This window comes from Dermacentor albipictus, chromosome 1, assembly GCF_038994185.2.
Source record: "Dermacentor albipictus isolate Rhodes 1998 colony chromosome 1, USDA_Dalb.pri_finalv2, whole genome shotgun sequence".
Taxonomy (NCBI): Eukaryota; Metazoa; Arthropoda; class Arachnida; order Ixodida; family Ixodidae; genus Dermacentor; species Dermacentor albipictus.
In genome coordinates, this window is record NC_091821.1 from 373,950,332 (window position 1) to 373,978,206 (window position 27,875).

At 48.8% G+C, this 27,875-nt stretch overlaps 2 protein-coding genes across 2 annotated transcripts; both read right to left on the bottom strand.

Annotated features, from left to right (window-relative positions):
* Positions 1 to 4,003: 4,003 nt before the first annotated feature.
* Positions 4,004 to 9,227, bottom strand: LOC135905490 (thialysine N-epsilon-acetyltransferase-like). The gene is made up of 5 exons (XM_065436446.2): positions 8,973 to 9,227; positions 6,430 to 6,478; positions 5,564 to 5,632; positions 4,995 to 5,182; positions 4,004 to 4,492 (listed from the first exon to the last, which is right to left on the bottom strand). Exons 1-5 carry the CDS (start codon positions 9,045 to 9,047, stop codon positions 4,277 to 4,279), a joined length of 597 nt encoding a protein of 198 aa, XP_065292518.1. The 5' UTR covers positions 9,048 to 9,227; the 3' UTR covers positions 4,004 to 4,276.
* A 2,309-nt stretch (positions 9,228 to 11,536) lies between these two features.
* On the bottom strand, positions 11,537 to 27,519 carry LOC135905491 (thialysine N-epsilon-acetyltransferase-like). Its single transcript, XM_065436447.2, has 5 exons — positions 27,271 to 27,519; positions 23,618 to 23,666; positions 13,281 to 13,349; positions 13,027 to 13,172; positions 11,537 to 11,734 (listed from the first exon to the last, which is right to left on the bottom strand). Exons 1-5 carry the CDS (start codon positions 27,325 to 27,327, stop codon positions 11,564 to 11,566), a joined length of 492 nt encoding a protein of 163 aa, XP_065292519.2. The 5' UTR covers positions 27,328 to 27,519; the 3' UTR covers positions 11,537 to 11,563.
* Between the last annotated feature and the right edge of the window lie 356 nt (positions 27,520 to 27,875).

A 27,875-nucleotide genomic window follows, 5' to 3' on the forward strand; every position in this document is an offset into this window, starting at 1 on the left:
GGTGCCCGCCTCTTAACCTACACGTAGGTAGGGGGGGAGGACGAAGCAGTCCCCGCGCGTTGAGGACGGTGAGTCTTCACGGCCTCAACGGCCAGGCGGATTGCTCGACGCTGGTCGTCTTCAGCTTCGCTCTGGAGCAAGGCCTCCCAGGCTTCTCCACTGTCAATGTTTTCCTTGGCCCCTGGGGAGCCAGCACACTCCCATATTATATGGTCTAGCGTACCTTTTTGCTTAAAAATTTTGCAGAGGGCGGCGTTATAGTCCCTCGTCTGTGTTAAGTACATCCAATGTGGTGATGTAGAATTGTTTCCCTGGAGGCGTCGCCAAATGCGAGCGTCTTCCAGAGAGAGAGGCCGATGCGGAGGCGGAAAGATTCTTCTCTCGGCTTTGTAGTGATCGACAAGTCCCAGGCAACGACGCCGCTCTCTGCAAGCGGATCACTCTATACTCAAAAATTTTTTTTCCTTCCCACGATGCAGCGGTCGGGCATGGCCTGACTGTCCCAACGTGGGAGCGGCCCGCAGCGCGCAGAGTCGCGTAACTCAGGGCCTTCATTAAAGTCTTGCATCCATCCATCCGCCGTTTGATTCTACCAACCTGTACTCAACTTCGGTTTCAATTCTCTAGGTAAATAAATTTGTTGTGACGTGCACACTAGGACCCGGCAGTGGCTCTCGAGGGAGACACCGAGACCACAACATCCAAGATTCAATCTTCTCGCAAAGCCGGGCCAGCTCTGACAGCCGGGCGTTCCGAGTGCGCGCACCGGATCTCCGACCATGTCACGCGCCACGGGAAGTAGTTCTCCCCTCACGATGAGTTCATTTCATTTATTTACTCTCAGGGCCGCACAGGGGTTGCGGAGCGGAGTGGAAATAAAACGAAATAACCGATGACATAACAAAGCGGCTCATGGTCACAGACAGCAGACTTGAACGCGCCATGATTAAAAATTAATTCAATTATGGGGTTTTACGTGCCAAAACCACTTTCTGATTATGAGGCACGCCGTAGTGGGGGACTCCGGAAATTTCGGCCAAGTGGGGTCCTTTAACGTGCTCCTAAATCTAAGTACACGGGTGTTTTCGCATTTCGCCCCCATCGAAATGCGGCCGCCGTGGCAACGCGCCATGATCAGTGACGCAGCTGTATGAGGCAGGAATGCGATTCCAGTCTTGACATGTTTTAGGAATGAAAGCTTCGAAGTACACGTTGCTGTGGTACCCAAGGTGTTGTTTTTTCTTTTTTTAAGCCTTCTTGGTGGCACCCGAACCTTAGTTTGATGATAATGATGATGATCTATTGGCATCCCTTTCGGAACGGGTTGGCGAGAAACAGTCACCTAGCCTGTTGGAGCTAATCAACTAACTATAGATATTTATCGATCTAGCATTTTGTCTACGTCTCCTTAATATTTTCTCTCTTCCTTATAGAGCATCTGTACTAGCTGTATATAATTGCGTTTGCCTGTAACGGACCCGCGGGGGCTGGCGAGAGGCGCCGCATAGAAGTTCCTACACGGAGTTCAGCATCCTAAAACTGCACAAAGGGTGAAGCCCGAGCCGTATAGGGAACGAGGCTCCGGATCAGTTTTAACCATAACCTGCGCACGGCACGGCACGGCACGGCACACGAGTGTGTTCTTTGCTTTTCTTTTTTTTTGCATTACATCTGTATCGAAATGGGGCTGGGAATAGAACGCACGACCTCGTGCTCAGCAGCTCGGCGGCTTATATTATTTTGCATTGAACTATATACTCTACTTTCGTGTTTAAAGCTAACCGATTTTCGGCCAATCTCCTAGAGTGGATACGTGCCACTGACTCGAGAGGCTATATATACCACTATGGTATATATATCTGGAATGTTGTGAAAGTACGACGGGAGACCCCCTCCGCCAAAAAGAAAGTAAAAAAGAAAGATAGCTTCCAAATGAAGACAACTTCTTTCAGGGGGAAAAAAGGCAGCTAGTTTTTTTCAAAATAGTCGCTGTCGGGATCAATGGAATTGTCGAACCTTTTACTTTTGGAAGAAGCTCTGAAACTCATCAACCTAATATGGTCGAGCTCACCAGAGTGTGAAGTTGCTCTCTGGGTAAATGAAGCACGAGAGAGGAGCCCCGTTTGCTGCATTACGCGTTTCTCAGCGTTCGCACGTACCGGCGCGGAACGAATTTCAGAGGCCACGCGCAGGCTTCGTGGCGGCGGCGCTAGATGGCGCGGCGTGCTCTTAGGGAAGCGCATAAGAGTCCCGCAGCAGTACACGCCTCGTACCTAATTCGTTTCGATGGTGACAATACGTTGTGTCGCTATAGTGATTCAATGCTAACCACGCCTTACCGTCAACAGTCATCGTGAGAATTTTCCGGTAGCCATGTGCCGTCTTGGCTTTAGTGGCCCTCTCGACCGAAAGATCTCACTTACTAGCACTAGGTATGTGCCACTAAGTGTGTGCCACTTTTCATAATAATCATCATAACATACAAATCATACAACCATGTTTACACATTATAAGATAGGCTGCGGCACATTAGTGTTTCCAATCATATCCAAAGGATGGATGCGCCGCCAATTTTTCTGGGTATGGCCCCCTGGTATAATCGTTTGGAGCTGTACAGTTTCGCAGCAGCCATAGGGCGATTTGCACTGCGCTTAACATTTTCAATCCATCAGATTGTCATCGCTGCCGCGGTTTCATTTAGTCACATTATTTCACATGTCACATTATTTCACATGTCACATTAGTTATTTAATATCCACTTCTTCTAAGAATCCACCTGAACGGGCTGAGTAACGCTTAATGCCAGGTGCCATTTAAAACAAATCTGCGAAGGAAGGAAGGAAGGAAGGAAGGAAGGAAGGAAGGAAGGAAGGAAGGAAGGAAGGAAGGAAGGAAATCAACTTTATTCGAGGTCCTGCAGGCCACGAGAGTTTTGGGCTCTCATCGAGTGGGCGTCTCCCACTACGGATCCAGGAGGTTGAGTTGAGGTTGACTCCTGTGCGGCGTCATAGTAAATCAGAAATCGCTTGCGTATTTATACAATGCAGGACTGGATTTCATTCGCTATTCCTGTACCTGAAGTTGTACTTTGTACACAAATTTTTCATATTGACCGGTCACGCCGCTGTGGACGTATGCCGCTGATAGCTCTTCGCCAGGTCGCCAGCCAAAAATGCATTGTGGCACAACATTTTCTTGCACTTAGCTCTTGAATTCGTTGTCACATCACCAGTTTATTTAGGCGAAAGCATAAAGTGGCTCGTTGTAATGGCTCATACGCCCGTAAGGCTGCGTCTTGTCGAGTGGTACAAAAATTATGATCAGCAATGACTCATACCCCTTAAGCAAGCAAAAATGCAATGGCTCATACATTCATTGAAATCGCCCATACAACACACGGAACAGCATACGTTTCAATAAAGAACAAGCTCAAAACAAGCATCCGAACCATCGACGATGCATTGCATAACCTCCTCGGAAGTACGCTTCGGCCGAGGATGCCCGCTAAACGGGGAACGAGGTGCGAAGCAGCGCGAGCAAGGCGTTTGGCAGCGAGTGCTGCTTCCCCTGTAGGCTGAGAGGACGCAACGTGAAGTCGAAGAGAAACGTCGTTGGCGCGACTCTGATCCCGCGCGAAGCCGCAGCTAAGTATCGAAAACGAGACGAAGAAGCCGAACTGCGAAAGCAGCAACACGACGATGCGAGACGGCAACGCACAAAGGAGGCCGAAGCTCGCGCAGACAACCGCTTGCCACACGTGTACTACTTCACACTGCGGCTCATTACGTCTTGCAGGAAGTCTGACCCTTCCGATCGTATAACTTAATGCGTTACCAACTGTACAGCAGGCTTTCGCCTTCACGTATTACAGGAGTGTAACGCGCTGGCGAAATTTTAAATTGGTTTATAATCTTCGCATCGCTATTTTTTAGTAAGCCATCTCGGTTATATGTTGGCCAAAATGACATGAAACGTGCCGCTGTTCGCAGCTTCAAGCCAACTATTAGTTTTCGCAGGTTCCCTCTTTATTATTCCCCATCCGTTTCACTTCCTTCCGATTTTTTCTAAGCCGCGCTCGTGCAGTTTCAAATTTCGACATCGAATGCAAACGGGGTAACAGGCATTCTGCAAACGCTGCAGCCTGCGCGCTATGGCCGCTATGTCCGCCGTCCACGCGGACATAGCGCGCCGCAGGCGAACTTGTGTCTGGTGCGCTTTCGCGAGCCGCGACAGAACAGCAGAAAGCGGCGCCGGGCGATACAGGCGTGCACTGCGGTCACGACTGCTTGCTCGTGCTGGCGCCGGCTTTGAGCGGCGCCAACGGCTGCTCCTTGGTGAGCAGTGTGACGGCGCGCCTGTCCATCTCGAAGAGGTGCCACCCTTTCTCCCGCTCCTGGTCCGTGCCGCCGTGCCTACGCATCAGGCTGATGAAGGCGTCGCTCTTGGTCAGCGCGTGACAGGTGAGCTCGTTGCACTTGTTCTGAGCCGCTTCCTGCGCAGTGGGAAGACGACGACGACGACATCAACTCGGGGGGCTGCGGAACAGGGAGACCAAAGGGGGCGCCCCGAGTGCCCACACAGGTTTCAGTGCAGGGGGGAGGGGAGAAGGGGGAGGGCACGCGAATGAAAAGGGGGCACAGCAGTGAGGGTCGCCCCTCCTCCGCCCCCCTTAAACACAGCAAATTAATCTTGGTTTCGCAATAACAACTTTGTATGGGTGAAATGGGCCCTGCTCTTGCCCCCACACTCACGATATACCTCCGGAGCACCTGCATCGACTTTCTTGCGTAGAGATGCCAATGATCGCGTCATGTGGTGGCTAAAACAGCTTCGTGCAGGTGGCCACGTAAATCCTACTTTCTATAGGTAATCGTGCCATGTCCACTCAAGGCACGCTTACGTTATATCATGCTCACACGTAAGCCTTAATTCCTATTATGATCACAGTAAATTTACCTTGAAGACCATTTATAATTACGGCGATATAGGCTGACCTTGAAGACAGCCCTGAGGAGTGCCGAGCCGACACCCTTGCCTCGGTACGCGGATGCCACGTGCAAGCCATCGAGGACCATGCTGCGGCCTCCCCAGGTGCTGAAGACGAAGCTGTACAGCGCGCAGCCAATCAGCGGAGGCGACGGAAACAGGCTGGCGCACAGCGGAGGGCATGGCACGCCGATGCCTGCGTGCAAACGTCGAAGGGCAATGTGGATGACCCTGGCACCGTGAGGAAGCTTAAAGCATTCACATTAAAACCGGAATAGTTTATGAACACCATGGGATGTGCTGCTGGAGCCCAATAACGAAATTAAGAACCTAGTACGGGCCAATCATGACCCGTGCAAAGTCCTTAGTTCCGCTGGAACTAATAAATGTCATTTCCGCCTTCTCACCCTCGGACGAGGCGTTCTGGCACATCGTGTGTAGCGGCGAACTTATATCGCCTTCACGGGCGCGTCGAAGTTTCACGCACGAATCCACAGGCATGCTCTCTCAAGGTCCGTCAAAACTTTTCCGTTCGCGATTCAATTTGTGGCGATGACGACAGCAGCTGTGGGCTTACCTCCGCTACTGTCCTCGGCCACCAGGATATTCACCAGAGGCCAGTCTCCAAAGGCATTTTTCTTGAGATCTGCGAAGTTGTGTATTGATTTAGAGCAAGGGGGGGCGTGTACTGCGGTGTGTTATATATAGCATGCCTTGGGATTTAACCAAGTCAGTAATCTAAACATAAAACTACTTTTCTTTATGGCAAAACTCGTTAGAAAATTGGTGGTTCTTACCGTAAAGTTTCACACGTTAATAACGAGAGGTAACTCTGGCGCTGTGATAGTTGAGCCACCATGGGAATGATGGGAAGTACAGGAATTTGTCTGATCTTCGTGCTGGTGGCTTCAGACATTCTTGCGACTTCGTTTAACGCTTTATCTACCTTCAGTATGCTGAATTTCAGAGCAATCAACACTTTTCTAAGTGCAGAATGAGACTCTGTGAACACACACAATCCTATTAATTGCAGCGTTTCACGTCTGTCGAGGTGGTCGAATCAAAACGCACCAAGCGTCTCAACATGCTGACTTGCCCGCGAGCAATTCACAAGGGCGTTCTATATGGCTCGTGTCGGTTGCATGCGTCCGTGGCGTAATAGTTTTAAAATCCGGCTTCTCTGCTATACAGGTCCTGTGTTCGAATCCTGCCATCGGACAATCTTAATAATGTTTCTTTAAATATTTATTACACATTACTTTGTTGAAAGTGGGAAATTTACAAAGTCGAAGGGACGTTTAAAGCCAGAATGACGAAGTTTAGGCAAGTCCATGCACTTCCCGTAATTCCTACGCTGGCCGAACCGGCCCGATTGCAGCTCCCTTAGACACTAGCGCCAGAGTTCCTTCTAGTGATTATTGCATGAAACTATATGGTTCTTACCTGCCATTGCGGCTGCATCGTCCGTGAAGTTGAACTCCTCAGCGCCTTTCTGAAAAGTGTGCAAATAAAACAATATTTCTCGCTATCACCCGCGTCAGGTTATCGCCGGATGAATGCCCACCCGTCTGTCTCGTTCATATCACTTTGAGCGTCACTTTTCCGCTGAGCACAAGGCCGTCTGTTTGATTTCCCGTACTCAACTATACAGGCGGAATACAATACCGTCTATGCGCTGGGCTTTCGACGCAAGGAACCTTGATCAAATGGTAAAAAATAAGCCAGCCATTTCGTTCCTTGTAGCGAATGCGCAGGTTTGAGGCGCAAAGATAAATCATTCAATCTGTCAGTGAATCAGCAAACCATAGTGGCGTGTAATACAGTGACTAATCTGTCAATACATCGGAGAACTATACATTTGAAACTCAATTTAACGAAGTGATGACCACGCTAGAATTATTTCGTTAAATCGGGAAGTTCGTAAAATCGAGAAATCTAAAATTGAAATCTAAAATTGCAACGCAACGACACGGAAAGGCTACCGCGGTATTGCATTTGCCGCTAATCCAGCCATCTGCCGCATAAACCATGAAATAAAGCAACCACCGCTGCCCCTACCGAGGCGGTGTTGACTCGACTGTTCCGTGCACGGGCGCGGCGTGCAGCCTTGTCAAAATAAAGCTAGGGATGTGATCGTGGCGCCTAGATGTTCTAACGCGATATCTTTAGAGCGCACGTTCGAAGAAGAACCCGTCTGTGTGAAAATTAGAAAGAAAAAAGTCACCGCTTTTTTTTTACTCATTTATTTCAAGAAAAACTTCGTTAAAGCGAGTTATTATTCGGCCAAGTCCGTTTCGTTACTTCGGGTTGATAACATTGAACCCATGGTTACATTGAACCCATTGAACCCATGGTTAAGCGAGTTATTATTCGGCCAAGTCCGTTTCGTTACTTCGGGTTGATAACATTGAACCCATGGTTACATTGAACCTATTGAACCCATTGAAACAATGGTTAAGCGAGTTATTATTCGGCCAAGTCCGTTTCGTTACTTCGGGTTGATAACATTGAACCCATGGTTACCTGCCGGGAAAGTAAATTTCTTCGTTAGATCGGGAACTTCGTAAAATCGGGTTTCGTTATATCAGAGGTTTTGCTGTATTGTCCCGTGACGTAGTGGCGCAGGGTCAAGTAGCACGAAGTGGGTGAAGTCTAGCTCAGGAATTCTGCGATGTGTTTAATGGCATTGGCACAAGAGAGGCTCCTTCTTGTGGCTTCTGAAGTTGTGATTATTTTTCTTCATGGAGTCGCGTGATAATCGCACCCCAGTCACCACGAAAATGCGGTGCTTGCACTTTGCACAGCGACAGAAAAAAAAAGCAAGCACACAAAATACACACCGCATACAGGCGAGGCCAAAGGTGTTATCGCGTCATAGGGATGATGCCTGTTTCCCGACAAACGTAGCTTTTCTTTCCGCACTAAAGCTTTATATGCAAAAAGAATTGTTGCCAAGCTATAACACGATTTTCATGGCACACTAGGAACAAGACTCAGCATTTCGTAGAACGAATAACATGTGAACATGCTGAGCTTGTTGTCAACGCCACGGGGGCGGATTCTAAGCTAACGTTATAACCGGCAAAGCGCATTAGCACGCAAAGTATTGGCGACGTCCAACTGTATTATATTAGCCGGGTTTTGTTCAGAAGCCATCTACAATGGCTGTCAATGTAGCCGAATATGGCCGAACGCTTCCAGAAAGCTATTCGCTTTATTTAAGGAAAGATGCGCGCTCGAAAGCGTATATTTGTTCATAGCAAGCATAGTTTAGGTAGCGTTTGTTGCTTCATTGCATAATTGAGTAAACAGAGCCGCTAACCAGTACATCTATAACCGTAAGCTGGCTATATATATATATATATATATATATATATATATATATATATATATATATATATATATATATATATATATATATATATATATATATATATAAACCGATTCGTCATGCTTTGTCCCCAGCGACGCGAGCGCCGGTGTGAAAGGCGGCCGCCATTCTTTCACCTCCAGGCGCCTTCATCCTCCGCTTCCTTTGCGGATTTGAACAGATGACGTGAGAAACAAGATGGTGTGAGAAAGTATCAAAAGTGGTTGAGTGAGTTCGCTTAGCTTCCTTTTAAACCGCAGCAATGTTCATGTCCTCAACACACGGTCATCAAGGAAAAGGCACAAAGAAGCAGCACAGCCTTGAGTGACTATATATACTCCGTCTGACGAATTCCGTGCGGTGCAGTGAATGCTGGGCTCGTGTCAGCCGATCAGTAACGAGAGCTGGTTGACTGCTCCACAGATGAGAGTAGGGCTTGCCCATTGCACGCTACTGTACATATAATCCTTCCGTCTAGGTTCTGTGCAGTCGGTGACGCGGCGGACGACGATCGGAGGCGAACAGTGGAGGTCTGGTTCGATTTACTGGTTGGCTAACGTGGCCCACACCCTTCGCTGCGCTTGCCCGCTGTCTGCGCGAGCCGCCTTGCACTTACCATCAGTTTCCTGAGGGCGTCGCAGTCTGTCGGCTGGGCCTTGCGTATGTGGACGGCTATCGTTGAGCTATACATGCTGGAAGCGGCCGCAGAAGGCACTCACTCTCCGTCGGTCTGTCGGAAATTTTGACGCGACTGAATTTCCCGCCGTCCGATCGCGGCTTCACATCGCCCGAGCCTGTTCTGCGGCCGCGCTGCGGCGTTCGCGCGATGGGAACCTCTCGCGGCGAGTGCACGGGTCGGTGCACGTGAACCGAGAATGATGATGATGATGATGATGATGATGATGATGATGATGATGATGATGATGATGCGGAGGAGGAGGAGGAGGACGACGACGACGACAACTTATTTAATTGCACAACCCCACCGTGGGGGACAGGCTTCGAACCGGACAGTAGTAAAAAAAATAACGCATGGGGTATTACGTACCAAAACCACGATCTGACTATGAGGCACGCCAGAGTGGGGGACTTCGGATTACAGTTTTGACCACCTGGGGTTCTTTAATGTGCCCCTAAATCTAAGTACACCGGTGTCTTACAGCGAAGCTGTTAAGAACTATACATTTCCCACTATCGTGTCCGCGTGTAGAAAAAATCCCGAATATAGTGCAATGTCGGGCCGACCCGCAGCGGAGGTGACGCAGGCGTTAAACACTCCCCATACGTGACCCGATCCCAAAGACAGTGCAATGCCGAGCCGACCCGCGGTGGAGGTGCAGTTCGCCATTAAGGGGCCCTCACACACAGCTTCACTGGTCAGACTTCTTCACAGAGTGGAAGGGCACCGAGTTTTTTTTTTTTTTTTTTCATTTTGCCTTCGTCTAAATGCGGCCGCCGTAGTCAGCATTTGATCCCGCGACTTCGTGCTTAGCAGCGCAACACCAAAGCCACTAAGCAACCACGGATGGTCGGAAATTAAATTAATAATTAAAGTTGAGAAAGAAAGGAAGAAGGAAAAGCGAAAGGGTGAGGGACGTTTTCTTTTTTGTGCAAACCGCCCAATTCTTGGCCGATTCCCCACCACATACCCACAATGGGTAGCTACCACTTGTGCAGAGGGAACAGTCACATTTTCGATTACGTTTTCGACCATTTAATTCTTCACTTTCAATATGCTCTAAAAAAATTTACGTTTAATACTAACCGACCTATATTTAACTTCGGTTTTACTTTTAAGTTCATTAAACCACCGTACTGAAACGTACCGTGCGTCATTCTAATACTTGAAATCTTTTCCGTGTATACTTCTCCTATAGTTGTTGCGGAATTTATATGGGTTCCATATAAATTTTGCATCATTTCCATAAGAATCTTACGGAAAACATGGAGATGTGCGGGAAAAATGGAAGCCATGGAAACAAGAGCGTGCACATGTTCGCAACGATCCAGCAGATAGGCCTGCAGCCCGCGCCCTTTCTGACCCTCGGTTTGTCCGAGCTCCGCAATGAGCGCCTGCTCGAACTCATCGAGAGTCAAGGGAGCCGGTGTAGGCATGCCGCCGCAAAATCGACGCCACATAGCCAGGTACCTGCAAAGTGCATCGCATAACTTCGCGATTCCCGCAGCGCGTGGGATCTGCGTAAATGTTTATTCGTATTTGCCGATGTGCGCGAGAGCCACGAGTTGTACGGCCGCGCGCGGCAAGATTTCTTCCGGCGCACGAACAGCGCGTTATGCACGATACCCATTGCTGCTCTTGCAGTCGGTGCATGGGGCAGTGACACTGCCGCCACTGTGTCGGAGCGTGCTATACATGTACATTCGAGGTGCTGCCGAACCGCGCGTGATTATTCCTTCGTTATTAGTTTTCACCTTGAAGTTATCGTTTTTACATTACCGTAATTTTTTCTTCCCCACCACGCGCTTCTTGGCCAGTCCCTCACTGGGAGCAAAAAAGCTGTCACGTGAGAGAGAAGGCTGTCGCGAGCTCGTCTACAGCATACCTGAAGGTGACAGAAATTGGTGCCCGACTGTTTACATGCGCTGCTCCTTGCCTCGTGCGTCTGGCCAATCTAAACTCGGGTCTCTCCCTCTCTTTCACGCCCCCCCCCCCCCCCCCCCCCCATTCTCCTACCTGCGTTTTTGGTAGCAAACTGGACAATGTGTAGCTAACCTCCCTACCTTCCTTCGCAGGGGTACTTGTTTGGCTGGTTGTTTAAACATAACTATTAGCAGCGGTGTGGAAATTAACGCACACTGTATACCCATGAAGCGCGTCCTTTTTACAATACTTGCAGAACGCTCGTCTTGTCAATACTCCATCTATGTAGGTGTATTAACTTGAGCGCCTCTGAAAATAGTTATCCTTCCTTCCTTAGACCCCCTCCCTGTAACTATGTTTCGAAAACACTGACGTCTTTCTGTTCGGAGGAAGAGGACCTGTGTGGCTTACGGTACCTATAAATGGTGTGTGGGCGCACGTCAATATTAAACAATGCTATAACGGGCACGTCATAGATAGCCGAGACACCACTAAGGTCAAATAAAAGTTTGCACCTGCGAACGTATGGGCTCACGTCGAATACGAGAAGACAAGTGAAAATAAACGCAGAGGACGACTTTGTCAAACGTATCGCCGATTTTAATTTACGTCCGTCCAGCCAGTTTCCGCATGTCGTCGTAGGAAAGCTGGTAATAGCTCCAGCCGTCTCGGGACATGATGTCCTTGGCTCCGTGTTTCTTCAAAAAGGAGATAAGCGCCTCGTTCACCAGCTGTGGACAGCAATCGATGCGTCGGCATCCTTGATCTTCACACTCCTAAGTAGATAAGAAAACCACAGCGCAGAAAGTAATTCTTTGTGACGTCATACAACAAAAGGGGGGAAACAAAAAAAAATTAGGCAGTACGGTATAGCAAACACATCTTAACTCAAAAGAAACGCCCAAAAAGCCCGTTTTCACCGTTCCTTCAAGGCTTTTGGCTGCTTAAGCCAAGTTAGTGCATTTGAGTTCGATTGGTGAATGCGAATAAGCTGCCTGGAATCGCACCACTTTAGCAACGCGTGCACGAATAATTCTTCACTTGCTGCCACTAAACAGTCTATATGCTTCTTTTTTAATTATGGGGTTTTACGTGCCAAAACCACTTTCTGATTATGAGGCACGCCGTAGTGGGGGACTCCGGAAATTTCGACCACCTGGGGTTCTTTAACGTGCACCTAAATCTAAGCACACGGGTGTTTTCGCATTTCGCCCCATCGAAATGCGGCCGCCGTGGCCGGGATTCGAACCCGCGACCTCGTGCTCAGCAGCCTAACACCATAGCCACTGAGCAACCATGGCGGGTAGTCTATATGCTGTCTCCTAAGAAACCAAAACATGCATCATAAAACTGAAACAGTCAGGGTACAGCATACACGGTAAACACTCGACGGGGCGTGGTGCATATTATAGAACTGCCCATTCATGGCCAAACTTGTACACGCTGGCACCTTCATAAGCCGTGGTACATGCTCAAATTACATTCCAGAACGCCCTCAACATGCTCAATTAAAAGCGTCTGCACGTTTACTTGGTAACGCGATATCCTAAAGTATAATTTTAACGTGTTCGCTTAATTACGTGCTAACAACTTATGTTGCACTAGTCAGTTTTACTGTTGGCCTATAGGCGTTGTCCTATACAGCTAGGAATGGAGCGCGCTACTATCGTTTGAATTTCAAATAATCTCGACCGACCGTGCTCACTTAGAAGCTAAATCAGTAAGCTCAGCTAGTACGCTCATCCCATATAGCGCAAGTAGAGGGCAGGAAAGGCAAGCAACCCATTTGATACTAGATACTTTAATTGCATTTGAAGAAAAAAAAAGTAGATTTAAAGAATACAGAAGGTGCGCAGGTCTTACGGACAGGCGCGAGGCCGATGCAAACAGATGCGCCCGCAGAACCAACCCGCTTGCAGGTTGCAGGTTGATTGGATGCTGAGTTTTATTTTTCGGGAGCGTGAGAAACGTAGCAGTTTAGCGTGTATATATCCAGCACGTGACATATAACATTCATGCCTGGCATACAAGTTCTACATTACTTGTAACCTATATGCCCCAAATTTACCTTCATGACTCTCCTCAAGAGCTCGGTTCCAATGCCTTTTCTTCTTCGGTCTTGAGCGACGTACAGATCACCAAGTCGCAAGCTTTTTCCTTCCCAACTGGAGTAGATCCTTGAAACCATGGCATAGCCGATTATCCCGGGAGCAGCTGCAGAAACGGCAGCGTTTATTTCGTTGACAAATAATAAATAAATGCTAATGGGGAATAGGATGAGGGAGGGGGGGGGGGGCACAGCCTGCCACTATAGGGGCCTACCTGTAGTATCTTCCTCAGCGACGAAGCACTCGAAAACAGGATCTTCACCAAAGCCGTTTTTCCGGAGACCTGCAATTCACCAAAGGCTCAGTCAATTAACCAGGCCTCTAGATTCGGTTTATACGTATATGCTCTCCTATCTCCACCGTGATGATAGAGTTGGTATCATCTCGACGGCAACCCTGCCGCGCTCTTTAGCCTTTGGGTATAAATGGTTTGCTGCGTATAGTCAAGCTAGCAGGTATAACTAGTGTGCCTTGTTGCGGGCGCTCACTCTATATGTTCAATATATGCACGCCTTAGATGAAATAAAAAAGAATGCAGACACAGGACAGCGCTACTCTCTTGTCCTGCGTCTGCCTTCTTGGTCTCGTCTAAGGTGCGCGTTTGTTAAACTATGAACCCATTCGCCCAGCAACATGTGCTTTTATGACGCCGGCTATTCGTGCACCTTGTCCTGCTGCCCAACAATTCGGCGTATTGAAATACACTTATCGCCGCGCGGCGGAATACCAGTTCTTGGTTCAGAGTGTATAGCTGGGTCCGTCGGTTCAAAATACCGTATGAAGTTCAATACCGTATAGTCCGCGTGCATCACCTGCGATAGTGGTTGCAGGTTGAGGCCATTCTACTTCAATGCCTCACTGCATTCTGTGTCGCTGTGAATGTAGAGGCGGACTCTGCCCTACGTAGAGATTCCAGCGGTCGAACACTTCGGGCCATTCGGAATGATACCCTTCGACGCATCATGCAAGCGCCTGTATACTCCCCGTGACCCCGATATCCCAGATAGCCTTACCCGTGCTAATAGTAATTTTGGCTCAGCGAAATTTGTGTGAAAGCGACTGCTACATTCGGCTATCCGAGCCGCTACCCCGCCCCGTCTCAAATGTGAAGGCAGACCTGTATATGTTGTTGTTGTTGTTGATGATGTCCTTAGAGGCCGTGGCACATACCCACAGTGGGGGATTGGCCAAGAATCGGGCGGTTTAATTAGGTGCCTAAAAATAATAATGATAACAAGGGAGTTAACAATTTGGGCGTGTGAGTTTAAAAGTAAACGTTTTGTGTTTGGAGAAAAAGAAAATAATCAGATGAAAACCGGGTATAAGATAATAATAATAACAATAATAATTATAAAAGATAAGAAATAAGAAAAGCTATGGTTGGGAGGGAGAACAATCAATCTAACATGGAAATCGATTGGTTTCAATGAGGTAATTTTGGATCGCCAAGCAAACATTTCTGTTGCTGAACCCAACAATGGAGGCTCCAAAAGATAGGATCACAGGCACTGATAAAGTTAGACCAATAGAGCGAAGCGGGATTTCGAGTAGTCGTTTTCTTATAATAGAAAAACGTCTGCAAGACAACAAGAAATGGTCGATTGTCTCCGCTTCGCCACAGATCTGCGGAAGAGCCGGGCCTCCATTCGAATTGACGACGACGACGACGACGACGACGACGATGATGATGATGGGTTGCTAAAGCTATTGTCTTTGTCATGTTTTAATTGTTGCTAGACGACTCCCTCGTTAATATAATATATATATATATATATATATATATATATATATATATATATATATATAAAGACGCTTCTGCGACGCGATGGCACCTCGCAGTGACAGTAAAAAAGTTGAGAAGAACGCATTATTTCTGTATTTTAACTCTTTGCGTCCACTAACCTATGAAGAACAGCATGTGACTTATATTAAAGGCATGGGAAAGCGTGTGTCTGCGTTTTTTTTTCCTTTTTCGTTTCCTTTTTTTTTGCGCAGTCGACCTTCCCGTCGAGATTTCAAGCATCCTGCTCAGCCGCCATCTTGTTTGGACCGGAAAACAACCTCCAGACAGACAGACAGACAGACAATGAACTTTAATGCGGTCCTGAGGGACTAGCCGGTGGAGACCCGTTGGGGCCCCCGGCTCGCCGCTGGCTGCTCCCATGTCGGAACCGGGAGGCCAAGCCTCTCCGCTCTTTCACGGGCCCTCTGGACGGCCATGGACTGGAACTTGAGTTGCGTACTAGATATGGCCTCGTCCCAGTCCTGTTCGCTGGTGAGGGACGTATCCCGTAACGCAGGACACTGCCAGAGCATATGAGGTAGCGTGCTAACCTCCCCACAATCCGGGCACTGTGGGTCAATTTCTGGATAAATCCTGCTTAAGAAACTTCGCGAGGGATATGACCTCGTCTGAAGCATCCTAAGCGTGATCGATTGTGATCTGCATAGATTTGGATGTGGAGGCGGGAAGCGCCTGCGTTCCTCTTTATAATGGGAGACAATCTCGTGAAATGTTAATAACGGGTCGCTGTGGCCGAGCTCCTCCGGATCCAATGTAGCCCCATCGCCGTCGCGGCGCGTTAATTCTCGCGCACGGCGGTGAGCAATTTCATTGGGGTTCGGACGGCCCGGCAGCACGTTGTCGCCCATGTGAGCTGGGAACCATGTAATATAATGCACGGGGTCACAATTAGTACCGGACTTGTTTTTCAGAATCACCTCCACCTGTCTCGCAACCATTCCCGAAGCGAAAGCCCTGACGGCCGCGCGTGAGTCAGTGTAGATATACGGCCTTTTTGAATCCTGCATCGCCAGTGACACCGCCACCTGTTCTGCCACGTCGGCCGTCACAGGGCCTACCGAGGCCGCAGATAGGAGCTCGCCCTTTTCCCTGACCGCCGTGACCGTGAATTTACCGGAGCGCCCATATTGAGCTGCGTCCACGAAGGCTTCCATGCCGACCGTTTTCTTCAATATCGCCCTGGCACGAGCTGCTCGCCTGCCCGCATTATGTTGCGGGTGAACGTTTCTAGGGAACGGACTGACGACGTAGGTCCCTCTGGAGTTCTCGTCCAGCTGAACCACCTCGCTGTGATTGAAACGTGGCTGCAAGCCCGCAGCCTCCAAGAGGCGCCTACCGGCGCTGGAGCCCGAAAGCCTCGTGATCTGCGCCGCTCGTTGCGCCTCTATGAGTTCGAGGGTCGTGTTATGAACGCCGAGCTGCATTAGCCTGTCCGTGCTCGCCGTGATCGGAATACCCAGTACCTTCTTGACGCTTTTCCGCATCAACGTGTCAAGCTTGTCCCTTTCAGTCTTTGTCCACTGCAGGGCCGGGACCACATAGTTGATGTGGCTCATAAGAAAAGCGTGATGCACCCTAAGTAGGTTGTCCTCGCCTAGGCCCCCCTTCTTATTGGAGACTCTCAAGATTAATCTGAGAATATTCTCGGTTTTGGCGGTCAGGTGCGCAATGGTTTTGGCATTACAGCCCCTGGCATCGAGCAACAATCCTAGAACTCTAATCGAATTCACCCTGAGGATCTTCTGGCCGTCCCGCGTGTATACATCTATGGGGATTTGCTCGAGCGGCACGAGCCCCCGAACCCCCTTGCCTTGCCGGTCTGTATAACATAAGCTCTGACTTGGTCGGGGAGAGTTGGAGACCCGTGCCCTCCAGGAAGGACTGGGTCACGTCCAAGGCCTCCTGGAGTGCCCGTTCCACGGCCGCCTCCGAGCCTCCCGGACACCAGATCGTAATGTCATCGGCGTACAGCGCGTGTCCCACGTTTGGCACGGCGGCCAGCCGCTTCGAGAGTCCGTGCATTGCAATGTTAAATAGGAGGGGGGAGATCACCGCCCCTTGTGGCGTGCCTCTGTTTCCTAGCGGGAATGGTTCTGATTTGTTCTGCCCCACCTTGACGACCGCCGTCCTGCCCCTCAGGAAGGACTCCACAAACGCGAAAAATCTACCTCCCAAGTTCAATGCCGAAATCTCATTTAAGATGAAGTCGTGCGACACGGTGTCGAAGGCTTTGGACAAGTCTAGTGTAAGAATGCCCCTGACGTCTCTAGTCCTGTTGTCAATAACCTGTCTTTTTAGCAGTAGCATGACGTCCTGCGTGGAAAGAGATGGTCTAAACCCTACCATATTGTACGAGAACAACCCCTCCCGCTCTATGTGTTTTGAAATCCTGTTATGTATAACATGTTCGGCAACCTTACCTAAACATGACGTTAGCGAAATGGGCCGGAGGTTGTCCAGGCTTGGGGGCTTTCCAGGCTTAGGAATCAGTACCACCGTCGCCTGCTTCCACGAGTCCGGAACACTACCTTCCTCCCATACCTGGTTGATTTCCTTTGTAATGGTGCTAATGGACCGGTCGTCCAGGTTCCTCAAAACCCGGTTGGTTAAGCCATCCGGCCCAGGGGCCGACCTACCATTGAGATTGTAGAGCACCTCCCTGATATCTGCCTCAGAAAACGGATCATCGAGCTTTGGGGCGTCCTCCCCCACGTATTGAGGGCATTCCCGTAGTTCATCCTTTCCTACCGGAAGATACTTTCTTGCCAGGTCTCGGAGAAGGGACGTATCGGAATGACCTTCCTGTTTTTGCTTATGCACAAGTCTATCTACGGAGAGTCTCTGATTACCCTTGGTCTGTTTATCATCGAGCAGGTGCTTAAGAAGGTTCCATTTTCCCCCCGTGCGCATTCGCCCGTCTGCTGCAGAGCAGGCTTCGTTCCATTGTTGCCTGTTGAGCTCCAGACAGTGTGCCTCTATGCTGCGATTAAGCTCCGCGATCTTCTTTCTCAGCCTGCGATTTAGCCTTTGCGTTTTCCACCTCTCCAGCACAGACCTCTTGGCCTCCAGGAGATGCTCCAGGCGCGCGTCCATCCTGGGGGTCTTAAGGTCCGTGGATATTTCCTTGGTGGCCCTTTCAACGTCTATCTTGACCTGCGCGAGTAGATCCTCCAGTGCACCGTACTCCGACTCATCTTCGTCCCGTATCTTTCGGAAGAGATCCCAATCAACAACCTCCATCATTTTTTTTTTACTTTGATGCTGTTTTCGCGAAACTGTCTTCTTTGACGTCTTCGTGAGAACTGGAACGATACTTAATATGCCCACCGTCCGCTCAGCCGTCTACCTTGCCGTCTGCGACGAGTAGTGGGACAGCGCCTTAGTGTCTACTATGAGCTATTCTATAGCCCCACTCTCTCCAGGACTTCTTTCAGAAAAGGGCTATTGTGTGCTTAGGAAAAAAGAATATATTATTCGACATACGCGATCCACATAATCATTAAGCACACCAGCCACCTTAACTCCGGTAACAATAAAATAAAACGTGCTTTATTCCTTCTCTGGAACTCGATGTGTTGCTAGTGTGGTTTAAAGAGGGCGGCCTCATTTTCGACGGGGGTGGAATGAAAAAAAAAATAATAATAGAACGCTCGTGTACTTAGATTTAAATGCACGTTAAAGAACCCCAGATGGTCGAAATCAGCCCTCCACTAAAGCTTCCCTCATAGCTGCCTTCGGAGGTTACTTCCAACAAAACAATCAAATCATTGGGTTAAATAGACACTAACGAGAACCACTAAATAAGTTCAAACTGGTTAAGTATTCTTTCAAAGCTCCGTTTTCGTTAACACTGCGGTATAATGTTGATTACCGGGAGAGAAAATGAAGGCCAAACTTCACGCTTCTTCTCGTTTCTTTCTTTTCTTCTTTTTTTATTTTGCGCCTATACCCGATGCAGGGTGGAATACAACAGGGCGAAGCCACGGATTTCGAAGTATTCCGTATTGTATTTGGGCCGTTGTAGTGCAATAAAAGTTCTCAAAAATTGCCAAGCTACAGTCACTGACTCCTCCAGAATACAGTGTAGTCCATTTCTACCGATACAAGGGTTAAACGTGGCGGAGCATACGCCGTAAAAATATGTGACGTCACGGCGAGCTGGAGCGGCAACTCCACGGTGACGTCGTCACCCGCCTTTCGTGTTTGCGCCTCGCTTTTCAAGACTCCGTGCTGTCGCGGGCACCATTAAGAGCTGCTTCATTTTGTATTTTAAAGCGGTGATTTACTAATACAGCTCAAATCACTTCGTTCTTCGGTGCCCCTTTAACGTACGTATCACGAAGACGTATCGCAGGGAAAGAAGCCGCAGTCATTATTAATTGACTGGCGCAGCCCAGCGCTGCGTTAAACCCGGCAGCGCGGAGGCTCATGGAAAACTTCCTTGTACGATTCTTGGCAAACGCCCTTCAAGCACGTGTCGTACTTTCTTCGCAACGCGCTTGTTATCCCAGAAGTAACGATGTACTACACCGGGCGATCGTTTTTAAGTTCTGCGGAATTTTTAAAAATACCTTGTTGCAGATAACTTAATTATAGTCATTGAGCTGGATTATTCAGAGACGTGGACATGCACGAGAAAATGAAACACATATCCAACTAATTTTACAAAATTCCACTAATGATCTTCCCAATTGATTACATTAGAGTACATATTGCAATTTACGAACTGTAGCCGGTGGGTTTGTCAGGCGGTACTCGAAGTAAATTTCCAGGATGACACCAATTTCGAGATATTTCCCAAAGTGGGGAACGAAATGCATGGGCGTTCCAGTTACTTTTGTGCTTCAGTGAATAAAAAGCGCGTTTCGTTAAAAAAGGTAAGTGTCAACAAAAGCGCATTTTTACGGCAAGTGTGATGGCGCATATCTCCAAACTGACGTCGTTCTGAAAATTCATTCCAAGTGGATGCGCCTCGCAAACTCACCGGCTACAATTCGTAAACCGCAATATGGGCCGTAAAGTAATTATATCACAAGATATTTAGTGGATTTTTTGTTAATTAGTTGAACATGTGTTGCGTTTTTTAGTACAAGTAGCTCCGCCTCTCTGAATAACCCAGCTCAAGGACTAGAATTAGGTTATCTAGAAGAGGCTATTTTTTTTTAATTCCATAAAACTAAAAAAAATGACCACCCTGTACACTACAGCGGTCCGGAGAGAAACTATCGGTTTCTATTGGAAGAGGCGGCGCAGGGAGGAAACGGTGCTGCGTGCAGTGGAATGCGTCGGTGACGCAAACCTGAAGAAGAAAAGAAAAATGTGCGGGGGACGCGGTCCTCTAGACAAGGTACAGATATGTAGTAAAGACAAACTGCACAGCGTGACGTCAAGAAAGTGCGATGGCGCTGCTTCCATCAGCGTGGTCTAAAGTGAAGGATTGGCTCGCACTACGTATAGACTATTTATGTTTGAACTTTCCTATAACACTGGTTGGCGTCGCTGTGACAATTTGCCTCGCTGTAAACCACGCTGAAAAGGCGCATATGAGCGAGGGGAATAGTGATTCACTTGTTTCCCGCTCAAGAAAATCGGTCGCAGCGATGGATATATCGGCAGTGAAACGAGCGTCGGTGGTTGAAAAGATATTGGTTTTGCCGTCGAGTTTTGGTAAAAGTGAGAACCCCTCCTGCAGTCGTTAGATGTCCTACTGTTACTGAATTAATTAGGTTCCAGTTGATGCGGCAGACTATACGCCAGTGTTACGAAAGTTCGCTAACAAAACATGTTTTTTCTGCCATATTCTTGCTGAAGAAAAATAGAAAAAGAAAGAAAGTCGATACGTCACTTATTTAGTAATAACTCATTTCCTAATGCCATTCGAATCTTGGCCATGTCATCCCCCGCCCTGGGTATGAGTCATGAGTGTCCTAAGAAAACGAAACGAAATGCCACTGGTGGGATCCGATCCCGCAACCTGGGCATACGCAAATTTCTCGGCTTTATTCATTTGAGCCATTCGTGCTTATACTTTAAAAACTCGCATAACGTTACCCACATCGGGCCACTACAACAACCTATTACATACTTCGGGCCATCCTCTCAATTCTGTGCTCTATAAATGTAAATATCCTTCTGTCTCCACGGCGTTCTGCTTTTTGACCACGAGGGAGCGGGTTCGGCTCCCGATCGCACTCCCATGGGCGAGGAATCCAGAAAGACTTGCGTGTCTAAAGTTACGTGCACAGTAGCCCGCGAACGGTCAAAATTAATCCAAAGAGCCCTCCGTGCAGCAAGGCGTCTCCCATAGCCGTATTACTTTGGGACGTCACACCCGGCGGATAAATAAATCTCTTCTCTCATAGAAGTGTGCGGGTGACATTTGGCGGCCGCCCCCTTCCTATGCGACCTCCGAGGGCCACTATATAGGGTTGTAGCGGCGCGGCGATGGAGCTACGCACCACCCCCGCAGCCATAAACAACTCCGCGGGGCGTCCCGCGGGCCTCCCGTAAGCGGACCTTCGCGAGTGTTGGACACCAGGCACACGGACACATGATCCGACTCACTGTGCCGAACGTCGTGCGCGAGCTCCCTTTTCTTATTACTTCGTTTACTGCTTTCCTTTCGCACTAGGTCCGTGCACCGCACTTCTATGCTCCTTTTCCCTCTTTTCTCCTCTCGCTCTCTAAAGCCCTCGCCACTTCCGGCGCGCTGCGCGCGCCCGCTCACTTCTCTCTTTTGACAGAATAAACTAGACCTTGTTACCGAAAAGACGTGTGTCCGTCTCGTTTACCACGGCTCTACAGGGTTTTGCAAGAGCCGCAGCTCTATACAGTAAGGAGCGCATAAGTGTAACAGAGCTTCCATGTATAAGCTCCCTATAAGCAGCAGGTTTGTTCGCGAGGCGTTAGGTTTTAAGGACAGTATATAGGGGGAAACATGAACGAAACTCGGACTGCGGAGTCTACATGGTAAAGAGACGGCATGGAGGAAGAGTGGTGCCGCAAAAGGAAGGGATGATGTGAAATAAAGCGAATAACTTTCTACATTGGATGATGTAGCTGAGAATTATATATCTTTAAAATATTGAAATACTTATACATGTTATAAAGGGCAGTATTGGTGGCACGTGACCCTGCCCGTTTCACAGAGGACCCTCGCAGCTCTCCGAGACGGCCCGCATCGAGGACACGGGTGGCGCGCCCGCGCGTCGAATGACTGCGGCTAATAAGGAAGTGGCCTGCAGGGGGGCGACAAGAGCGCGGCTTCGAAGCCGTTCCGTGCTGCGTCCAAGGCGCGGTTGTGGCGCTTGCCAAATGCAGCTCTTATACACGACTGTTCCAAGCGCGGCGAATAATCGCCGAATTGACCACTTTAAGATGCTTCTGCAGCGATGTCCGTTGCCGGACGCAATACGTTAAGTGCAAGCACGTGACCGTAACGTGCTATAAGCGTACAGGCAGCCTTTGATGATGCTGGTTTTCTGTTCTCTTTTTTTAGAGCGCAGCTCTTTGGCGTCCGTTCCTGGGCTTCGCGTCGTCGTCGGCGTTGTCGTCGGCCTCGTAACCAGCTCCGCCCCCCTTTCATCCCCCCAGCGCTAGCAGCGACCGACTGATACCGCTGGATGCCGCTGACGCCGCTAGAGAGTCAAGATAACGTGACTGCATAGAACACCGTCGCCGCCATGCAGAAAGAGGAGGAAAGGGTCCCCCCCCCCCCCCCCCCGTTCTTGTGTGGCGGATAGGGTGCTCTTCAGTTGCCGACGCGCCGGTTATTTCACGTAGGCCCCGGCACGTCGACGAATACGTGACCACCTTCCCACGGCTAGACCTGGTTCTTAGCGCTGCGGAAGCGAGGGTATCATATTGTTTGTGTCGGCATCGGCGGCGTTGTCCCTGAAACCAACTCCGCAGCTGGGGTTGACTCACTATCGGCGTCAGCGGCATCAGTCAGTCGCTGCAATCTCTTCCCTCCTCCCTTTATCGTGTTGTCCGCTTGCTGCGCGCGCTTCTGCCCCCATCGTTTGCCGCTGGGTGTACACGCCGCCCCCCTCCCCCCTCTTCCTGCGAGTCTCCGGTTGTCAAAGCGCCGGCTCGAACTTAATTCCTTTCTTCGCTCCTCCTCCAATGCAACCCCTGTGCGGTGGCAATCAGAGAGCCAGATCGGTGGCGGCGGATCTGTATATGTGCACCGCCCGAGCCGAAATTGCCGCTGCCGTTCGCCACTGCGAAATTATCTGCCAGTTCTTTCTGAGCCATGAGCGAGACGACCGATGGAAGTCCTCCGTCTGCTGCTGCTGCTGCTGCTGCTGCTGCTAAACGAGCTGCCAGAGCAGAGGCCCAGCGCCGTCGCCGTCAGAATCCAGAGGTGCGTGCCGCCGAAGCAGAAGCTTACCGTCGCCGCCGTCGAGATGATACATGTGTTGCTCGATTTCTTTGCCTCAATCTATCGAAAAGGTGAAACAGCTTATTTGCTGCGCTCAAATTTCGCATTAGGAAGTAACGTAATCGTAGGTAATTTTTCTCTTTTTTCTTATTATTCTTTAGCGAACTGTGGCAAAGGAATCGAAAGCGGGCGCCATATACTGCAAGCGGCATTCGCCAACTTTCCCACCCTATAGTAACATGTATTAAAACAGCAATGCATCACAGCTCGTGTAGGTACTTATGCCGACGGACGACGACGCTTCCAATAATAATAATAATAATAATAATAATAATAATAATAATAATAATAGGTAACTACTTACGTGAGGTAATGACATCTGCGTCCGTAAATGCAATATCTGAACGATCCCTCTGCAACCGAAAAAAAGAAAGAAAAGAAATAAAACGTCACTTTGCCGCTGTTCTATTCGTAACCTGGCGTCCACAGTTCGCTTGACTTTCTACTCACAAAGACGTTTATATGCAAGTCTCAATTAAATGTCACCGTTCTGAAGCCAACCGAATCTCATGAAAAAAAGAAAAGATAAAGCTAGCATTTTTGAACCGAGCTTTCAAGATGTAAAGATAACGTACATGTAGGGCGCAATCAGATGCAAAAAGGTGAGCAAACAGCGGACGTGAGAGGTTGCGTAATTGCGTGATGGTGCGCGCCAGCTGAACCCTTCCGCGCCAGAGCGACGCTGGGCTTTGATTGATTGACGGCGCACAGCTGCAGTTCCAGGCAGCACGCGCATTCCGCCCTAATCCGTAACACATGTATATCCGTCATAGACATCGGAGCTGAGGTCATGGTATGTCGGCGCCCTTCAACAGGGCGCCGACAGTTCTATGGAAGTTCCATGGAAGTTCTATTAAGTTCTATGGAATTTTCAAAAAAAAAAACATAAGCCTCTTGCAAATAACGCAATCCTAGTCCTTGGGCTGGAATGTTCAGAGATGCGGCCATTAATTTCACGAGAGATCGAAGCGCATATTTAATAAACAAAAAGCCACTAATTAAAATTATGATTAATTACTTCACGGCACATATTGCAATTTACGAATTGTAGACGGTGAGTTTGCAAGGCGTATCCACTTGGAATTAATTTCCAGAATGACGCCAGTTTGGAGATATGCGCCATCAAACTTGCTGTAAAAATGCACTGTTGTTCGATTCACTTTTAAAGCGAAAGCTTTACTGGCCGCGAACTTGCGATTTCGCCGTGGCGGTGCTCCGAGGAGGCACATGACGTCACAACGCGCGCCTCGCCGCGGATATTTCACTCTCTCTCTCTCTCTCTCTCGATCCCTATAGTCGCTACTGCGCATGCGCCCCTAGTAGCACCAAGCCACAGGTGTTCCGCTGATGCTCAGCGCCGCGCCTTTTCGCAGCCGCCGTTTGGTATGACGTGACACGCGTTCCTCGTCGTTGCGCTCGCCTCCGCTCGCTTCGCCAGCTGCGTCGGATGCCTGATAACATGTCGGAGGATTGAAAAGGAGAGCTGGAGGAGGCTGGAGCTGGAGGAAGCAGGAGGAGGCCTGGAATCGACATCGGAACGTGATGAAGAGGAAACGAATCGCACAGGAAACAAACAGCGCGCCGAACGAATGGCTAAACGCCGCAACATAGCTAGACAACCAGACTAACCTGGACTTGCAATCAAGATTAACCAAGGCTAACCATGCTATGCCTTAGCTTTCGCTACGTATACCGTGGCATAGCCGAGCTAAGCCAATGCCATTTTTTTTCTTTAAGAAAGCGCTCCTTTGCGCACTGAAGCACAAAAGTAAGTGGAACGCCCATGTATTTCGTTCCACACTTTGGGGAATATCTCGGAACTGATATCCTTGGAATTCATTTCAAGTGGACACGTCTTGTCAGCTCACCGGCTACAATTCGTAAGTTGCAATACGTGCCATAAAGTAATTAATTAAGAAGTTAATTAGTGAAATGTTATTTAGTTGAGTATCTGTTTCGATTAATCGTGCTAGCAATGGCGGCCTCTTCGAATAATCCTGCTCAAGGACAATAATTATGCTATCTGTCCCAAGCACTTTCTAAATATTCCATAATAGAAAGTAATCAGCCTACATTTAGTGAATAAGCGGATGCTGCGAACCGGTCGTATGCTGTTTCGAACAAATACGTACGTGAAGATATGAGGCATCAATATTGCATTTCTTCTTTCGAATGTTAAAATTTCGCTTTAATCTTAGGTAATACGTATCAGATGCGTCAGTCATTCCTCTCGACTGCGACTAATTATGATAAGTAATTACGATAAGATTACGATAGTCCTGTACGAAACAATGCGCAGGCTCTATTGCTAATCTTGAACGTGAACGAAAAGTGCAATCCTAAGCTCGTTTCACGTATAGGTTCCAGCTATAACTGAAAAGTTTTTTGAAAATATATTTCCACTTACCAAAATGGAATGGAGTTATGCACATGCCCGCTTTTCCGGCTTGGATAGCGATATGTCACACGACGCATTCGATTGTCCACTAACGATAAGACACTTATATCTCGCGCGATTATTCTACTTGAAGCCATCCAACTTTTGGCGAGGACAGCTCGAGGAGAAGGAGTGATTGCGAAAGAAGGCGGCAGGTAATCGTTCGCTGTAGTCCATTTCGTCAGTCTTTTCAATCTCTGGTTTAGTCGGCGCTGTTTGCTACCGCCCGTGCGAGCGTACCACCCGCCGGCGCAATAAGAAATGCGAGTGCATTGAAATCCCAGTTGTATATTGAAGGGTGCGCAGAGGCTGTATTTCTGTATTGTGGGCGAATTTCGCGGGAAATGTCAGGACTTCGACCGACGCCGCAATTTCTCCCACATGGTAGTGAGGAGGATCATTCCTGTCTTGCAATCTGTCTTGTTTAATACCACATAAAACACCACGTGATGTCTTTGTTGTTGTTGTTGTACGGAAAATATATCTGCTATATGACATTTGGGCACCACGCTTTCTAGCACGCATGCGTCCTCGATTACAAGGCCTACAGAAACATCACATGCTGAAAAATGGATTCGGTCTATCCTTTGAAAATACTCGCATGCGTGGCAGCGCAAGCCTCTTGACATTTTTGTCAATGACCGATGGAATGATAAATTTAGCTATCCATTCTCAAAATCAGGCTAAACAACGAATCGCCCGTGAATGTAACGAATTTATGCGAAACTTTCAGACTCACCCGCCAAACCGGTTCGAAACGGTAGATTTGTCTAGCGTCAAACTTTGATGGAACTGATTACCGGACCTGTTCGATCGGAACGACGCCTTTGTTTGTTTGGAAGCATTACGAGTTGCTCGCCGAACAGTTTCTGCACGGTTCCATCGTTCTGCGCAAGTTCGGGTTCGGCTTCAAAATGGTGCGCCGCACATTTCTGGCCGGGCTCAGTTTCGGTTCGGCAGAAAATAATAAGCTGTTCAGTTCTGGTCACAGTTCGACATCATGGTCTTGGGCGCAGCGCAGCATCGTCTTATCATTCGTGGGTTATCTTTCCCATCGAGGTTTCCACAGGTCTTTCCCAGCACGTTTTGCACAACTGTGAATTGAATTAAGGATAATTCGTAAAAAAAAAAAGCACGTAGTTTCAGAACAAAATTTGAATGTGTCGCCATACCTGTGCATGAGTGCTCCGAAATAGAGCACACTCTGCAACAAGGAGACGACAGAATGTAGCCATTGTAAACCGGAAATTCGGACTCTCACTTCGTAAGCGTAGCTGCAACTATTACGATGATCTCTACGTTCTCAAAGCTTTCGGACCTGATATTTTTTTTTTTAAGTGCGACGACAGCACGTAACTAGAAATTAAGACCTTGTTGAGGCTGTTCGTCTACAGCAAACTTTGAGCTAGTTTCTAACCTAAATGCGTGCCACTCATTACGGGCCTGTTAACGTACGCGCGCTGTATATCGAGGAAATGTTTCGTATTCAGCCACGAAAAGACATGTTCGAAAAACGTTACCATAATCTCGGCAAGCTTGCTGCAGTCTTCAACTCGTGCAATCCGAATCTTCGTCATGTTGGTAGGCGTTGTTTTCTGTTTTCCTCCGCAAACGGACGTCGCCACTGCTCGCTGACACACAAGAACGACTCGCAAAACGAACCGCGCCAGCAGACGCGCTCGCTGCAACGCGGCGCAGACGGCCGGACGACGCGCAGACGGCGTTGCCGCGTTGTCGCGGAGAGATCTTTCTTCGGCAACGCCCTGTGCGCCATCTAGCGATAAAGTGGCGAGGCTTTCGCTTTCTCGAGGAGCACCCGCGCTCGAGAGCGGCACGTGATAAGGCAAGCCGCCCCTTCTTTCTCCATGGCCGCCACCATGCAGAGAAACGGCTGCATCCTCCCCGCCCAACGTATTCTTCAAGAGAGATTGGCTCCAAGGCCACTTCTATCCCGCGAGAGCAATTCAAACCACCAAGTACGGGCGAAGATTAAAAAAAAAAAAATCTCGGCCATAGCTTGCAGTTGTTAGGAAAGCGCGTGTTTGCCTGCTCAATTGACACCACGTGTCGAGGTTCTCAAAATAGGAGTTCAGTGAATTTCCCTTTTTAACTCCGTGGGCCGAAC

Excerpts from the sequence above, each read along its gene's own strand:
- LOC135905491 (XM_065436447.2), bottom strand. The coding sequence starts at position 27,327 with ATGACGAAGATTCGGATTGCACGAGTTGAAGACTGCAGCAAGCTTGCC. Across the intron at positions 23,667-27,270 it reads GCAAGCTTGCCGAGATTATG|AGGGATCGTTCAGATATTGC; the intron begins GTAACGTTTTTC and ends TTTCGGTTGCAG. Across the intron at positions 13,350-23,617 it reads CGCAGATGTCATTACCTCAC|GTCTCCGGAAAAACGGCTTT; the intron begins GTAAGTAGTTAC and ends GGTGAATTGCAG.
- LOC135905490 (XM_065436446.2), bottom strand. The coding sequence starts at position 9,047 with ATGTATAGCTCAACGATAGCCGTCCACATACGCAAGGCCCAGCCGACA. Across the intron at positions 6,479-8,972 it reads ACGCCCTCAGGAAACTGATG|AAAGGCGCTGAGGAGTTCAA; the intron begins GTAAGTGCAAGG and ends CACACTTTTCAG. Across the intron at positions 5,633-6,429 it reads CGATGCAGCCGCAATGGCAG|ATCTCAAGAAAAATGCCTTT; the intron begins GTAAGAACCATA and ends ACAACTTCGCAG.